Source organism: Paroedura picta, chromosome 5 (assembly GCF_049243985.1).
Source record: "Paroedura picta isolate Pp20150507F chromosome 5, Ppicta_v3.0, whole genome shotgun sequence".
NCBI lineage: Eukaryota > Metazoa > Chordata > Lepidosauria > Squamata > Gekkonidae > Paroedura > Paroedura picta.
In genome coordinates this window covers 39,082,615-39,099,723 of record NC_135373.1, presented here as the reverse complement: position 1 = coordinate 39,099,723, position 17,109 = coordinate 39,082,615, and the positions used below count along the sequence as shown (strand labels likewise).

The 17,109-nt window shown below is 46.5% G+C and overlaps 1 protein-coding gene and 1 long non-coding RNA gene across 2 annotated transcripts in view; one reads left to right on the top strand and one right to left on the bottom strand.

Moving 5' to 3' along the window:
• The window catches only part of ZBTB8A (zinc finger and BTB domain containing 8A), a 13,055-nt gene extending 1,318 nt beyond the window's left edge, over positions 1 to 11,737 (top strand). Inside the window, exons 2-4 of the mRNA XM_077337382.1 lie at positions 1,912 to 2,873; positions 8,750 to 8,919; positions 11,008 to 11,737. Coding sequence (XP_077193497.1) covers positions 1,934 to 2,873; positions 8,750 to 8,919; positions 11,008 to 11,340 — 1,443 coding nt within the window. The 5' untranslated portion in view covers positions 1,912 to 1,933 and the 3' untranslated portion in view covers positions 11,341 to 11,737. The remainder of the gene's footprint in view (positions 1 to 1,911; positions 2,874 to 8,749; positions 8,920 to 11,007) is intronic.
• On the bottom strand, positions 10,281 to 17,109 carry LOC143837493 (uncharacterized). The gene is made up of 2 exons (XR_013230989.1): positions 16,814 to 17,109; positions 10,281 to 11,267 (listed from the first exon to the last, which is right to left on the bottom strand). It is a non-coding gene; the product is annotated as an uncharacterized LOC143837493 (long non-coding RNA).

Below are 17,109 nucleotides of genomic sequence, written 5' to 3'. Positions count from 1 at the left end.
AGCCGCCGCTCCAAATTACGTGTGAACCAGCTGTTATTGGGCTGCACCCGTGACTCAAATCTAGCTACATTCCCACGCACAAGTAGTGAGAACTGAGAAATTCTTTTCAGGGCCTCAAAAACCTTGGCATTTAAATCGGCTGCATTTACAACCACAGGGTTTGAAGTGGGCAGATCTTATTAGGTTTCCACCAAGAGGTTATGCTCTGGTTTGGCAACCATACTGGAGCAAGATTCTTTTGGAATATTTGCATGGTGTTGCCCCCTAATCGTCCACTTGCCAGGTTTTCTCTTACTTTGATGCAATCTTTCCCAAACTTGGTTTGATAAGACTTTTTTTTTTTGGGGGGGGGGGGATTGTTCTCAAAGCCTTTTTGCACACCTGGTGGATGGGTCGGTGCACAGTTCCCACAACTTGTGCACACTGGCACAATTTACCTTGTATAAGTCCCACCACCCTACTGCTATCTCACACCCCCTTTCACCACTAGAGGGCTTAAAAATAACCTCCAGTGGTTGCTGAGGTGCTGTAGCAATACGATTATGGCAGGTTTTTTGCTTTCCTCTATTACTCTGAATTCCCAGCTTTCATTTTCTAAAAATGACTCTAGCCCTTTTTGCCACACAGCCTTTTCCAAACTTGATCTGATAAGACCTTTTTGGGGAAATAGTTCTCAAAGCCACTTTGCAAACTGGTCACCTAGCCTTGAGACTTATTCTTTAAACTTAGAAGTTTGTAATTCAGAGGCGCAAATAAATTGTAGCAAAATGTTATTACAGTTTTTAGTGCATTATATCTGCCTAGCAATTGCGGATTTTTTTAAAAGCCCTTCAGTGGAATGGGGCAGGGAGGGAGAATGATGGCCATGCAGAGCTAAGTTAAGGGAGGGAAAACCTGCCATAGACATCCCATCATCCCCGTGAATACCTCTTATTTCCAAGAGCAATGAGAGTTACATGGAAATGTGTTACTTGTGGAAGCAACCAGAGACATGAGTTTTCATGACGCTATTGATACAAACTTCTTGTTTCTGGACTCAGGGGCAGCTACCTCACCTGACCACCCATGGTGCTTGATTCACCTCTTGGGAAGGGTCCACCAATGAGTTGAGTTGCTTCCTTTCTTCCAGCAATGCTCTGCTCCTTAGTGGCAGGAGTGGCAGTGCTTTCTGGGGTCCTTTTGCACACCCCCAGTCATAAAGCAGGCTTGCCATGAGTGTACAAAGCTGTGATGTGTTAAGCCACCCACCCATGTTGCCTGCCTTCTTGCAGGCCAGATTCAACTTGTATGAAAGTAATTCTCATGCATTTCAAGGGGATTCAGATGGCAAGGGAGACACTTTAAGTGACTCTCTTGTTCTTCTTAATTTAACTTAGCTGGCTGGGAGCTTAACTCTTGCCTAGTGCCTTGTTTTTATCAAAAGCACTCCCACAGGTGTACCTGTTTTCCCCTGCATAGGAGGAAAGAAAGTTGGTTTGTGTATCTTTTCAGTTGGAGGGGTTATTGATCAGGAAAATGTCTTTGCCAGGAAGAGGTTAAGCATCCTTTCTGCTACATGCTGCTGCTGGAATCTAATTTGGATTCTGCTCCAGCCCCTTCCCCACTGCATTAAAATTTAAAACAACCCCCCCCCCCAATAAAACTGGGAAAGACTTCAAGTGTCTTCACAGTTCATGCGGCCTTTCCTTCTATCTTAGCATGTTTGAAATTGCAGACTGCCCCCAGTGCTTTAGGGAGCAATCCTAAGGTCTACTGAGAAGTAAGGCCCACTTGGTCACTCTTATTCCCAAGAGAGTGTTAGGATCGCAGCCTTATTTTTTTTTTAACATTAAATGCTCCCCGCCTCCCCTCCAAATCTTCCTGTTGGAGTTTGTATGCAGAAAATGGAGACAATTTGTTCTCTTTTTCTAGAGGACTTCCACCCAGTTTGAGCATGGAGATTTCTTCCCATCAGTTCCACCTCCTGCAGCAGTTAAATGAGCAGCGCAGGCAGGACCTGTTCTGTGACTGCAGCATTCTGGTCGAGGGGAAAGTCTTCAAAGCCCATCGGAATGTGCTTTTTGCCAGCAGCGGCTACTTCAAAATGCTCCTTTCCCAGTGTTCTAAAGAAGCCAGCCAACCTACAACGGCCACCTTTCAGGCCTTTTCTCCTGAAACATTTTCTGTTATCCTGGATTTTGTGTATTCGGGCAAACTCTCCCTTACCGGGCAGAACGTCATCGAGGTCATGTCAGCGGCCAGCTACCTGCAAATGACCGACGTGATTAGCGTTTGTAAGACGTTCATCAAATCTTCCTTGGACATCAGCGAGAAGGAAAAGGATCGCTATTTCAGCCTGTCAGACAAGGAGGTGAACTCAAACGGGGTGGAACGTTTGTGCCTCTATGGGGCTGGGTGGAAAGTGGAGAGCAGCCCACCCCACGTGCACTTAAGCCCAGATCAAGGGACATGTATAGTCAGTGGGAATTCGTGGAGCAGCTTCAGCTATTACCCATCTGCTCAGCGCAATGCCCAGCAGCTGTCCAAGCAGGAGCAATGGCAAGATTCCATGAAGAAAAGCAGCAAGCACATAGGATTGCTGCAGCCTGCGGACATCCCTCACTATAAATCGAGCAAGCTGGAAGAGTGCACTTCAGAGCCTGCAAGCCACGCGCCTACTTCAGAAGAGGATGTCCAGATTGATTCGGAAGGGGATTCTGGTCACAGCGGCTACCAGTACAGTCAGGGATCTGACACCCTCCCAAGAGGCTTGAAGATGTCGCAGCAAGAGCACGAATCCCCCCATTCTGCTGGCAAGCTGAAATCACCCAAGGGGGACGAGCAGTATCCCAGCATGCACTCGGTTTTGGGCGTAATGGGGAGCTGGGCCGACGGTAAGGCTATGCCTGTAGTGCAGGCCTGTTTTTCACTGTCGGGTGGTTCTTGTATTATATTATTAAAAATAACTACCAATAATGATGGCTCTCATAGCCTAAGTATTATGTGCACTAAAAATACCCAGAACCTTCTTAGCTTGTCCTTCCACTGGGCACACAATATAGTTTTATGGTCCCAATGGTTTGGATTGTGCAGAAGGCCTTATGGAAGGACTTGGTGAATCAGTGCATCCCCAGGTCACTGGAGGGGGGGAGGAGTTGGGTGACAAAATCCTAAGAGCCCATGGCAATTAGGGACCCTCATGCGGTTTCAAATGCCTTCCCGTTAATTTTATTTTAGTGCAGTTCTGGTTGCAGCCACTAGGGGTGCAGGGAAGCCTTGACTCAGGAAAAAGCATTCATAGAATCATGGAGTTGGAAGGGACCTCCTGGGTCATCTAGTCTATCGGCTAGACTCCGCTTTTCTGTGAGACTGAAGCAAATGTGCCCAGCATATCGCCTGTCATGAAGATAACCTGCTTCAAGGTGTTTACGTTCAGTTCTGAGAATGCAACTCCTGTCATCATTCTGGGATTGGTGGCCAGTAGAGTTATTTTTCTGATGTGTTATGCTGGACTCAGAGACCTCTAGCTTTCATTGCAAATAGCATGGCTCGTTTTAAGATAATCTGGGCCATGATATTCCCATTCTAATTTTTAGCTCTGGATCTCCCACAACCATCCTGAAGCTGCTGGCCAATTTTGAGATTTTTATTCTATGATGAGTAATGCCTGCCACAAATAGTAGACAGAGAAATAGGCAGGCTGTTTCTTTTATTACTATAGATCAGCCCTTTTGACCATGGAGGAAGGCCTGAAATATTTTCCAGCCTTTTGGGGAACCTGGAAGTGGTGACATGCCCCTGTAGAGAAGTGGGTGCAGAAGTAAGATGCAGGAGCCAGCCAATCAATCAATCATTTCCAGTTTTCATTGTGGAGAAAGAGACTAGGTCTGTAGAGCAACAGGGGAAGTGGGCTCCAGGGATGTCTAGTGATGTCAGCGGCCATCTGAACTTCTGGGAAAGGCCCCGTAACCCCTGGGGAGCTCTCACATTAACCCCAGCATCCATTGGTACCCTGGTTGGGAATCCCTGCTATAGATTCAAAGTTATACCAAGCCAAGTGATTAATTTTGTTATGATATTTGGTTTTGATCAGGGTCATACCAGTGTGTGTGTGGGTGGAATCTTTGTCTAGGTACTCATGGTAGTTCACAACAGCCCTGAGCGTTCCCCATCTTTTCCCTCCCAGCTTCCTGTTGCTCATCTGGAAAATCCTTTGTTGGGGCCCTCATGAACAACACACTACGGGGGTGCAATTTGTTGCACCAAGTCCTTCCGTAATCCTTACAGCCTTTGGAGACATACAAGCAGGTCTTTGGAGGGACAGCATATGCATTTTCTAAATCAAGGAAATAATACCCAAGTCTTAAAATGGACAGAATTTGTACTTACATCCTCAATTTTGTGCTTTCTTTTCCAAAAATTATATTCTGTTGGAAGCTTCTTCCCAATTTCATTGTTGTTACTGGCTCTTGATGGAGCTGCAGTGATTGTGGGAGATGGGCTGTAAGCTCCTTCTTGCACAAATTAAAAAAGGAAGACTTCTGAAAACAGATATACCTCACTGTTGAAGAACAAAATGCATGAAGTGTCTTTGGAGTCTATTTATGCTTCTTGCTCCCCTCTATAAATGTTTTATTGGCATATAAATTTGCGGTACTACCTTCAGTGTGTCACACTTACTTGCATAATATTTAAATGTCTATGTGGTTATTACAATTGTAAAAAAATGGGTTTACTTTAAATAAGGGCCAGAGGAACCCCTGGTTTGGCACCTCCCCACCTGTTTTAGGGGTTTAAAAAAGCAGAGGAATCCCTCTAAACCCTCTAAATTTGTGGAGCCAGTGTTTGCAGCTCTTCCTGTCACTGGTGCAGGCATCATCTCCCCCCTCCACATGAAACTCACAGAGCCACAACCCAACACTGTCACACAAATCTGCTCCCCCCAAAAAACTCACAGAGCCAGCATTTGTGGCTCCACCTGCTGCTGTCATGTGCACAAGTTCCCCCCTGAAAAAAAACTTGCAGTGTTGGCAACTGGCTCTGCAGGCTTTGTGGGAGGGAGCAGATGCATGAAATGACAGCACATGGTGTTTGTGCAAAGCTACAAATGCTGGCCCTGCAAGTTTCAGGTAGGAAGAAGTGGGTGTGAGGCAGTGTCCACTCTTGTTTCACTACCGTAGAGTTTTGCCCAAAAGTCAGAGCTCTGATAGCTGATGTTATTTCTGTATGATGTCAGCATATTGGGGAGCTCCCAACCACACCCCCAAATCCCCCTGCTGCCAGCCTGCTTCCCCCTGGCTATAATATGGGAACAGCTGCCTTTGTGTTCTGTTTATTAACTTTGTCTTCTGTTGGAGGGGGACAGTGCCAATTGAAATGCTTTCATTTATCATCCAGGGCACTGCCTGGCACCAAAGACAGCACCCACCAAGTCTGGTGGGTCAGAAACACTTACACTAAGGAAACCACACCTGAGCCAGCTGATCAATGGTGGCTGGCCCTTTAAGGGTCTGATAGTCTTTTGTCTGATGGCATTACCATTTTGGGAGGATAGGGGAATGGCTGGAGGAGGTTGTTACAAGGCAGCCATCGGTCTCTCATGGGAATAGCCATGCCCTCTAGGGTTTCTGGGTAGAGGGTAGTTACTGGGATGGTGAAAACCTTTACAAGGATTGAGCAAGGATACTAAGGAGGACACATTAGCTCAGAAGAGAGTAGGGCTGGGGTGAAGAAGTGGAGTGAGGTGCTTATTAACTCTGCATTCATTTTGGATCCTGGCTGTGGCCCAGGACCTGGCAAACCGGTGGAGAATGTAGACACTGTGAACCATGCTTGTTGATAATCTGCCCTTCCTTACCCTACTGACTCAACAGCAACGACTGGCTCTCCTCTGAACAATGAGCAGGTACTGCCCAAACAATTTAGCCAACCTCATGGCCCATGATGGAATTGGCCCAGTTGGCAAGTGGTTTGTGAAGCATCAAGGGAAGGTTCTCCAAGATATAGTGCAGTAACAACAGGAAGGATAAACCTCTTTTCTCAGGGATTTACACCACAACTTGGAATCTGCCTATACCTCTGCCCCAAGATAGAATGACCCAGCGACATGACTGCCACTATTTCAGTTGATTAATCTTGGCCCAGAGGGTGATGTGGATTCGTTCCAGGCCACATTTGAATGCATGGATGAAGTAACTCAGTGACCCTCTAATTGGGCTTCCTATCCAGCCATTATTTGCATTGGTTGTCCCTGGCCCCTTTTTCTCCCAGTTTTCTGTACCATAAAAAATAACTGGAAATGGGTTGGGTTCTGTTGTTTCCACTTGCATGCGGCTTTTGCTGGAAGCAGCAGCATGAGGTGGATTTGCTTGATGGTGAGGCCCCTACTGTTTGCTAAAGGAGCTGCTAACAGGTATGCTCTAGGCACATGTGGGCCCTGTTTAGATTGCAATCATGGGGTGAAGGTTAAGCCTTTCCCCAGCTAAAGGCTGCCAGGTCTCTCACTTGGGTAAAATGATAGAATTCCAGTCAATCCAAGAGCATTGCCCTGATAAGATGACACCACTTTTTGGTTTGTGCCAGAAGTGACATTGGAGCCATGCCAATGTCTATGTTCCTGCCCCCCCCCCAAAAGCTCCAGCTGGTTTCCAGTGCTGGGTTTGCAACCTTGCCCCACATTTTGAGCCTGACACAGCCCCACAAAGCCACTGTTTTGGGAGAACTTACTTTTAACCCATCAGTACATGTGAGTTTCCCCAATACAAATCGATAACCTTCTATACAAAACAATATTTTCCCCAAATTCGATATTTGTTCCCTGATGGAAAATAGTTGCTCTCTAGGGCACTTTCAAGTGGGGATAACATGGCAGGGAATGCTTATGGTGTCTCCTGATCCAAATTCTGAAAATGCTCGCTTGGGAATTAAATTCCAGACATGGAACGTAAGACCACACCCATTGCTTGGATCCATGGCAGACATGTTGGGGGAGAGATACAAGGAATTTGTATTGTGATTTAGTCTTGAGTTGTTTCTGTCTTCCCCAGTGGTGCCTACAGTGACAGAGAGGAAGCTACTTGAGGCTCTGCCTCATTCATTAGCCTCCAGAGTTCTGGGCAGACACTGCCCTGCCCCTTTTCTTGAGTTGCCAACCTCCAGGAGGGGCCTGAAGTTCACTTGAAACTATAACTGATCAACAGATTACAGAGATCATTGTCCTTGAAGAAACTGGTTGGAGTCTATGGCATTAGATTCCCCTGAGGTCCCCCCTCCCTGAGCTTCAACCACAAATTTCTAGGAATTTCCTAACTTAGAGTTGGCAGTCCTACACTATGCTCATGTGGTGTCAAAAGACTTAAGTGAGAAGGCTTGTGGGCTTTATTGCCAGTTATGCTTTTGCAAAAGGTGTTAGCACTAGCAGGAGTGTCTGTTTTTGTAAAGCCAACACCAAAGGAAACAGACCCTTCCTTGCCCTAAGGTCTCTGAAATGCACTGGGAACTCACGGTAGAGGCTAGGGTTACCATCCTCCAGGTGGTGGCTGGAGATTCCTGGAATTACAATGATCTCCAGGCTACAGAAACCAGTCCCCCTGGAAAAAAAATTGCTGCTTTGGAAGGTGGATGATGATGATATTTCTGTACCACCCTCCCAGCAAACTGGCTCAGGACAGTGTACATTAAAACATATAAATCTGTTCCAAACAATATATTTATGGTAAGGGCTTGGAGGAGAAGCGTGTCTCATGGCTTAAGTGTCACTCAATGCTCAACACCCACTCAGGGTAGCTGTCCCGCCGCTAAATGCCTCCTCCTCCAACCAGCTTGCCTGTCTGTCCAGTGGCCAGCCAATCGCCTTCCGTCCCCCACCTCTGACCACCCCCTCCTCCTTCCACTTGCCTCTGAGGCTCAGAGTCTGCAGATCCCTGCTGCATGAGAGCTGCCCCTGCCGGTGAGTTCCCTAACAGCTGCCTGCAGCAATTCCATGTCATAGGGGGAGGGAGAGGCCATCCGCAGAGTTCTTCCACCACCAACTCTAATCTAGCACCCATTGTTTTCCTGAAAGCAATGGGCTTTGCCCCTAGTAATACAATAAAGTTGGTTAAAAAAAGATTTAAATAAAAATTTCTAAAACCAGTTAGCATAATAAACGATTTGGATGTCAGAGATCCCGGTATAAATAGCCTTCTGTTTTTCCGGAGCCAGTCTACAGTCAGGGGGGCATCTTCGATGGGTGGGAGGGGCGATAAATGTTATATCACTATCCCCAGTCAAAGCCTGGTGGCACATGGCATAGTCATTGCTGAGGTGCCTCCCTAGGATACGTTACCCTACTTTCCAGGAATTTCCCAACCCAGAGCTGGCAGCCCTAGTAGAGACACACACCTGTAGTGAGATTGTGAGACTGTGTGCATTCCACAACTTCAGTATGCAACCACTGAATGCAGTAAAAACTGTGTGCAGGCTTTCCAGCTGCCCCCAAGGACAAATCATCTGTAAGGCCTGCAGGGGGGCTTCAAAGTCCCATGCAGGGGGGTCCTGTGAGCAGGACATCCGTGTTAATGGTTTTTTGGGGAATTTGCTACAAGCAGCAGAAGCAGAATATGCGGAATAAGCATTTACACATTTGTCTTAACCTGCAGAATTCATTCTAGTTGTATAACGGTTTGTGTTTTTGCTTTAGCATTGAGTATGCCGGCCTGGTCCGTCCCTGTTTATATACAGAGAAGTCACTGTTTTGCCCCATTTTAACAGGACCTCTCGTTCCAAACAGATGATCTGCCCAGGATGAGATTCAAGTGCCCCTTTTGCACTCATGTGGTGAAACGGAAAGCAGACCTGAAGCGCCACCTCCGCTGCCACACGGGAGAACGGCCTTACCCCTGCGAAGCTTGTGGAAAGCGGTTCAGCAGGCTGGACCACTTAAGCAGCCACTTCCGGACAGTATGTATTTTCAAACGCGCTCATTCAGCTGCAGCCCTCTTCGCCCGGAATAAGCAAGTATGATGCTCAGAAACATTCACAGTTACCTCAGTCAGGAAACTTAACTTGAAACTGCCACAAAGCTTCTGGGCAGCTCAGTTGGGTTGCCACAGCCTCCAGATGCTGGCTGGAGATCTCCAAAAGACAGAGATCAGTTCCCCTGGAGAAAATGGCCGCCCTGGAAAGTGGACTCTATGATATTATACCCTGTTGAAGTCCTTCTCCTTCCTAAATTCGGCCCAAGCCAAACCTGGCAACCCTATAGATCAGTTTCCCAAAGAGCCTTGAACTAATGCTCAAGTAAATGTTAATAAAATGCAGGCATTTTAAGTTAAGCCTTTTGGGTTCAGTGGGGGATTTAATCAGAAGCAAAAACTTGAAATAAGCAGAGCTTTATTTAACTTCGACTGGATCATTGTCCTATATTATTATTTTTGCTGGATTTCTAGTTTAGAGCATCACAAATGCTAAGCAATGACAGCTTATACTAAAATCAAAGTTTATTTATTAAAATTCTTTTATCCTACCCTTCCATCAAGGATATCAGGGTTTTTCCCTCTTTCATTTATCTCAACCAGAACCCTTTGATGTAGCTTATCCTGAAAGAGAGCAAGGCTATCCATAGCTGAACAGGGGTCTTCTGATTCCTAGTTTGTCTGCTTCCTGGTTCTTTGGTCTAATGCAGCATGGTTCTTCTTACATTCTTATTTTACTTATTTACTCATTGGATGCTTACAATTTGGAATTCGCTGCCAGAGGATGTAGTGATGGCCGCAAGCACAGGTGACTTTAAAAGGAGATTAGATAAATTAACAGCCCATTAGTGACTACTACTACTAACTAAAGGGAACCTCCACATTCAGAGGCAGTCAGCCTCTGAATCCCAGTGCCAGGAAGCCATATCAGGGGAGCTTGGCTTCCACATCCTGTTGCTGGCCCTCCCGAGTAACTGGTTGGCAGTAGCCAATCACACAGTAAACAGGATGCTGAGCTAAATGGACCACTGCTCTGATCCAGCAGGCTCTTATTATGTCCTGAATCTATTTTTAAAAAATAAAATACCTACTAATATAGACACAATGTCACAATCAAAATTACCCCATACCGTAAAAGATCATTCCATTTCTATTATGAATGATGCCTGTTTAAACTGATCTAAAGAACGTGTATTTATGTAGTTAACTACTCAGTGAATTGCTTCATTTAGCAATTAATGCTTTATGCTTGTCTAGTGTATATCACAATAGTTGCTTTTATGAGTTATTGACACAATCAATATTGAAGATTAAATCCAGGAACACTGATAGGCTGAGAAGCAAACATCTTAACTGCTCCTATTTAATTTGTGTGTTTACTATTCAGTAATGTACTCAGATTTAATGACATTACTTTTCAATATGCTTCAAGTGCATCTTGTTGCAATCCCTACAACCACCTGGTAAGGTAGGTCTGCATTTATATATCCCCAGATTGCAGATGCAGGAGAATGAGGCTGGGAGTGATATACAGGTGAACAGGTTATAGCCCATGAGCCACATTTAGCACTCGTTCTTTTCATCCAAGCTCCAGGCTGCTTGTCGGGAGCACCGGTTAGCAAAGTGACGTTTCCCCTAAATTGTTCGACTAGTTCGGGGTGAGTGGCATTAAGAACTGCAAAGTTTGGAGAAAAGGGATGGCATCCAACTTGGAGTGCTCAAGCTGGTAATTTGCATACTTCTGATCTACAGAGTTTGAGGCAGATATTAGATTTGAATCAAGGATCCTGTTTATCCAACCCCTTAGGCGCTGTTGAAATATACAAGAACTTCTTCGGAGGTCTAGTACCCATCTTTGTTTTTGATGAACCCATTGTGGACGACCATCTCAAAGTAATTCTTCTAACGAAAGGGGCTTCCTTCTTTCTCAGACCACTTAATTTTTCTTTTCATCGAACCGAGCTGAGTAGAGTTTCAAGTATCTTGCTATTGAGATTACTGTTACATGCAACAAAAGTGTTTTGATGTTTTGCCTTAGAGCCGTGATCAAGGATAACTCTTTCAACCTTTGCAGATCCACCAAGCTTGCAAACCCATCTGCCGAAAATGCAAACGTCACGTGACTGAAATGACTGGACAGGTGGTTCAGGAAGGGACGAGGCGGTACAGACTTTGCAATGAATGTCTGTCGGAAGCAGGCATTGACAGCATCCGGATTGACCTGGACACGGAACCACCCCCTGAATTTCCACTGGAAGAAGACAAGGAATCAAGCTGGAATTATGGGGAAGACAATAAGTCAGACATCGAGATTGTTGAGGACGGGTCAACTGACTTGGTCATCCAGCAAGTTGATGACAGTGATGATGAAGCAGAAGAAAAAGATATAAAACCAAAAGTTAGCTAGTTCTGAATGAACTGATGAAAACCCTTGTCTTTTTCGTTGCCCCTCCCTTTTGTCTTGACCATAGACTCCCAGCCAGCCCATGGTTAACATACCATGTATTATATAGGCTTTCTATGACCCAGTCTCAATTTGCATGCATTTATGGACATGCTGTGTGTCTCCTTTGAATTTAGTTACTCTCAAGTATCAATATTTTGTTGCATAAGAAAAACAAAATCCATTCCAAGATGGAATCATGTATGGACAATTTAATGCTGAACTGCAACACTGACCACTTTTGATATAGCCGAAATGGATCTCTTCTCAAGTCTTTTTCAATGTTGGGGAAGGGGAGCAGCACCAAATAAAGTTAACAACTTCATTGTAAGTTACTCTATTAAAGCTTTTGCACTCACGAGTTAATTTTACTCCCATGCAATCATCTACATACGTATGTGCTTTCCAGTTGTGGCTGACTTATGGTGACTCCAGCAAGTGGTTTTCAAGGCAAGTGAGAAACAGAGATGGTTTGCCATGGCCTTCCTTAGTACTCTTTGGTGGTCTCCCGTCCAATTACCAACCCTCCTTCCACAATCTGACAAGAATAATTCAGCCTGTCAGAACTCACTTGGTTCATTTATAAGTTGTGTCTCTGTGTTATGTGCCATCAAGCTGATTCCAAGTTATGGGGACCCTATGAATTAGTAACCTCCAAAACATCCTATCATTAACAGCCTTGCAAACTGAAGACCATCTCTCCCTTTATTGAGGCATCTCATGTACTCTTCTTTAGTTGTGAGTGTCCTGCATTGTGCAGAGGGTTGGGCTAGATGACCCTGGAGGTCTCTTCCAACTCTATGATTCTATGATTCCTAGTGCTTTGACCTTTTTTGTATGTTATTTTTGTAGGTCTTGCTGGTGAGACTGGACTGTTTTCAGCCAGACCCCTAACATTCGGAATTGCAGGAGAAACATATTTGCTTCAACTTATTGCCTACAGAGCTTTACTATGGGGATATTTAGCCTGCCCAGTCCCTAAGGCTTGAGTCTGAAAACAGTTATGCTCAAGGGCACCCGATGGAACAGGCAATTTATAGATGGGCACTTGAGACTGAAAAATGAGGCCCTCCATGTTCTCTGGGCCAAGCTAGGAAAAAGGCGAGATATATGAGTTCTCCCTTGAGTTTAAAATTCAAACATGAAATCCCACCACAGGGGCTGCTTTGTTGACTGGGGCTGGCAGCTCATTTCCCCAGTAGCTGTTACTTTTCATTTGAGAAATGCCCCACAAGGAAAGAATTAAGTCTTTCATTGATAAGCAAACTCTGTGTGGGTATTTATTACATCTCTCCCAAGTCTCGTGTAGCATGTCTCTTTGTGGCTGTTGTTCTCCAGACGGACAATTGGCCATGCTGGCAGGGGCTCATGGTAATTGTAATCCATGGATATCTGGAGAGCCACAGTTTGGCCACCCCTGCTTTAAAGGGAACCATCCCAGGAGTTGCTACACAACTTGCTATCGGTTGGCCAAAGATGGACACATGCATGTATGCATAAATACTTGATCCAGCAATCTGGACTTTCCCTAGAACCACCACAGTGGGAGGCCAAGGAAGATCCTTGTCACCTGGACAGCCTCAGTGTTTTGTACAGCAATGGTAAGGAAGGAACTCTTGGGCCCTAAATCCAGAGGAGAGCGACGAGGATGATTTGGGGCCAAGGGACCAAGCCCTATGAAGATAGGTTGAGGGACTTGGGAATGTTCAGCCTGGAGAAAAGGAGGTTGAGAGGGGACATGAGAGCCCTCTTTAAGTATTTGAAAGGTTATCACTTGGAAGAGGGCAGGATGCTGTTTCCGTTGGCTGCAGAGGAAAGGATGCGCAGTAATGGGTTTAAACTTCAAGTACAACGATATAGGCTAGATATCAGGGATGTGCAGGGATGTAGAGTAAGTTGCTTTCACATAGGTGAATCTGCCTCACAGGCTTGTTGAGAAGGCACACATGAGAACTGCACATCATGCAGTGGCTTATTATGCCAACATAATGGCTTTTATGTTCTCCGTAATTTGCATATGGGACAGTGAGAAGGGGCCGGGGTTCCATTTATGTAGTAAAACCCTAGGGAGTTTAAAGACCTGATCCAACCAGCAAAGGAGTGGTTAAAAGGGGAGGAAATGAGTACAGAATATGTGAGGATTGCTGTCAGCTCATCACCACTAGGATGATGCCAAGAGTTGGCACAAGAGATATTCTTACAGAACCCTCACCAAAAATGCCACAGAAAGTAGGTGAACGCATTTGTGAACTTTTCCCTTTTTAGGGGCCTCAGTGGGCATAGCACCAGTCCTCAGTGGCCAATCTAAGTCCCCAGCATACTCCCAGGGAGCACACATCTAGGTGAGGTCACCAATTATGGGCTGGGAAAGTCCCAGAGATTTTGGGCATAGAGCATGGGAAGGCTGTAGTGAGGGGAAGGGAGGGACTGCAATGGAGACTGTATAATATCACCATATCATCAGTTGTAATTCTAGGAGACCTCCAGAACTCACCTGGAGGTTGGCAACCCTCTGACTGGATCAACCTTGACCTCTATGTTCAGTCCCCTGTTGGCTACAGGTTATCGTCTGGGCCTCTTGCAAGGGGCCTAATGTCAAACAGCTTTCTGTAGTCCAGGCTGTGTATGGAATACAATACCTACCAGAGAACTCTCATTGCTCTAAATTGCCACCTAGCCATGCTTAATAGTCTCTTATTGCTGTGATGTAACTTCCAGTTTCATCTGCTATCCATGACATCACTTCCTGGCTACAGAAGAAGGCTTCTTTGGGCTCAGCATGTTTGGCAGGACTGCCACACCTGACAGGACTACCTCGCACAACACTATATATCTATATAGTCTCTCTCTCTCTCTCTCTCTCTCTCTCTCTCTCTCTCCATACACTTAGATTTCAAATAAACTGTTTTAATCGTGGCATAGCCATAATGTGTGTGTGTGTGTGGGGGGGGGCTCTCATTCACAGTAAGACTCAGATTTAGACTTTTTGTAATTTTTGTAATACTCCATTCCTTCATTTTATGATACACCTGGAACTTCAGAAAATAGAGTGGCCCAGACTGTTCTTAGCCTCTGAGGATAGAGTTGCCAGCCTACAGGTCAACTTTTTTACCATTGAGTAGAGCCTCTTGTGGCACAGAGTGGTAAGGCAGCGATATGCTGTCTGGAGCTGTCTGCCCATGAGGTTGGGAGTTCGATCCCAGCAGCCGGCTCAAGGTTGACTCAGCCTTCCATCCTTCCGAGGTCGGTAAAATGAGTACCCAGCTTGCTGGGGGGTAAACGGTAATGACTGGGGAAGGCACTGGCAAACCACCCCGTATTGAGTCTGCCATGAAAACGCTAGAGGGCGTCACCCCAAGGGTCAGACATGACTCGGTGCTTGCACAGGGGATACCTTTACCTTTACCTTTTAACCCCTGAAATATTCTTCAGGCCTTAAGAAGCCCCAGAAGTGGTATGATTGTCCAGAATATGGTTGGTAAGCATAGCTCCCCTTCCCACCCCCTCCAGGCCAACCACTAGCCATTGGCGGGGGGGGGGGGGGGCGATGACTGGTCAACAAAACCGTATATGGTTATATCACTCAATAAATGTTTAATAATTTAAAAAAAAATAACAATGATTTAACTCCCACCTATTCGGGAAGCTCTTCCAGCGCTGTCAAGAAACCCAGGGTTTCACAAAACCCTGGTTGAGAATGCCTGTTCCAGGTGATAGCTGGAGATCTCCAGGGATTACTTCCAGGTGACAGAGATACATAGTAAAGATGCCCCCTGACCATCCTACCTCCAGGATACCTGACGATGGTCCCAACCCAGGACTCAGGACTGCTGTTGATACTAACTTAAAATGCTGTTTCAATTTAATTTTATTTAGAAATCTAAATAAATAAATAAATAATTTTAAATGTTAAAATTTCTAGAAATGTTAATTAATTTAATTATCTTATATGTTTACTAGTAAAAGAGCCCATTGTATCCTAAATACAATGGGCGCTAGGAGGCAGTGGGAGAGTAAAAGATTACTTACCCGGCGCTGGGTTTGGTGTCTGGCGGCGAGTTTTAGCGGCGGCTTGATCGGCGGCGGCGGAGGCGGCTTAAGGGCGGAGGCGAGGGCTAGATCGGCGGCAGCAGAGGCTTGAGGGGGGAGGCGGCTTTACAGTGAAGGCTGGCGGCCATTTTGAGCGGCGGCTTGATGGCGGCGGCGGCTTGATCGGCGGAGGCGGAAGCGGCTTAAGAGCGGAGGCGAGGGCTAGATCGGCGGCAGCAGAGGCTTGAGGGCGGAGGCGGCTTTACCGCGGCGAGGCGGCTTTACCGAGGCTTGAGGGCGGAGGCGGCTTTTTGAGCGGCGGCTTGACGCGCCAAGCCGCCGGGCAGGGAGCCCCCGGCAGTTGCGCGGGCGGGGGGCTGATGCGTCGGAGGCGCTTCGCGCCTCCGACGCGTCAGCCCGCCAGCAAGGAAGCAACTGCGAGCCGCGCTTCGCGCATGCCGATTGGCTCGGCCGATGGTCCGTCAAGAGGAAGGGGCCAATCGGCACCCTTCCTCATCCCGGACCGAGCCCGCCCTAACTCCTCCTACACAGCCCTTACGGCTTTATTTAGTCCGTGGCGCCCGTGGCGCCACGGGCGGTGTAAAGATGGCGCCCGTGGCGCCACGGGCGGTGTAAAGATATGACGTACATCACCCTGAGTTGGCTTGTTGAGAGGGAGGGAGGGATGGATAGATAGATTTTTCTGGAGAAAATGGCAGCTCTGGAAGGTAGAGTGTATGGCATTGTATCCACTGAAGTCCCTCTCCTCTCCAAACTCCATCCTCCTCAGGCTCCATCCCCAAAACATCCCAGTATTTCCCAACTTTCAGCTGGCAATTCTGAGAGGCCCTGATTTTTACTAGGAACTATAGCTATAGCTTGTGCTTATTTCACTATGTTTCCAGGTGTATTATTTCTCGGTATTTGAACACACCTTAACTTATTTACAGAGTCAGAAGTGGTAATATTATTTCTCCATTGATACCTCATTAACCAGGAGGGAAGGTAGCATGCTATAGCCTGATCTCATCAGATCTCAGAAACAAAGCAGTGTTGGAACTTGGTTGGGAGACTACCCAGGAGGACTCTGCAGAGGAAAGCCATGGCATACCACCCCTGCTTCTTACTTGCCTTGAAAGACCCTTGCTCGGGTCCCCATGAGCCAGCTGCAACTTGTCAACCCTAGCAAGTCAATGGGTTTGTGCACCCACATCATTCAGCATCCTTGCCTAATATGCTTGGATCCTTGTGGATCAGGTGCACCTTCCTGGGGTGGCAGCTGCAAGAATGTTGAGTGCTCCCTGACATTCACATTTGGTGATCCCACAATGAGGGAATGTGGACAAGAAAATGCTAGTAGTGGAAAATAGCCCTGTGTGAAGATGTAATTATGATAGTAACAACTCACCGGGAATGCTTGCAGGATCAATGTCTTGTCCAGGATTGGCTTAGCCCCATTACCAGGGCCCCCCGCCCTGTGCCTTCCCTGCCATGGATCAGGGATGTAGCCTCTCTCCTCCCCTCTTTTACCTTTTTAAGGACACTTAGAGTGACACCCCTTTCCACTGTTGGGGGCCCCTCCACCCCCAGTCTGGCTGCTCCCACCACAATTGTATTCTGCTAGGGCCCTACAAATCCATAAACTGGCTCTGGTGCTATGGGCCCCCTGAGCCTTTAAACTACTCCTGGTCTTGCCCAATTTCA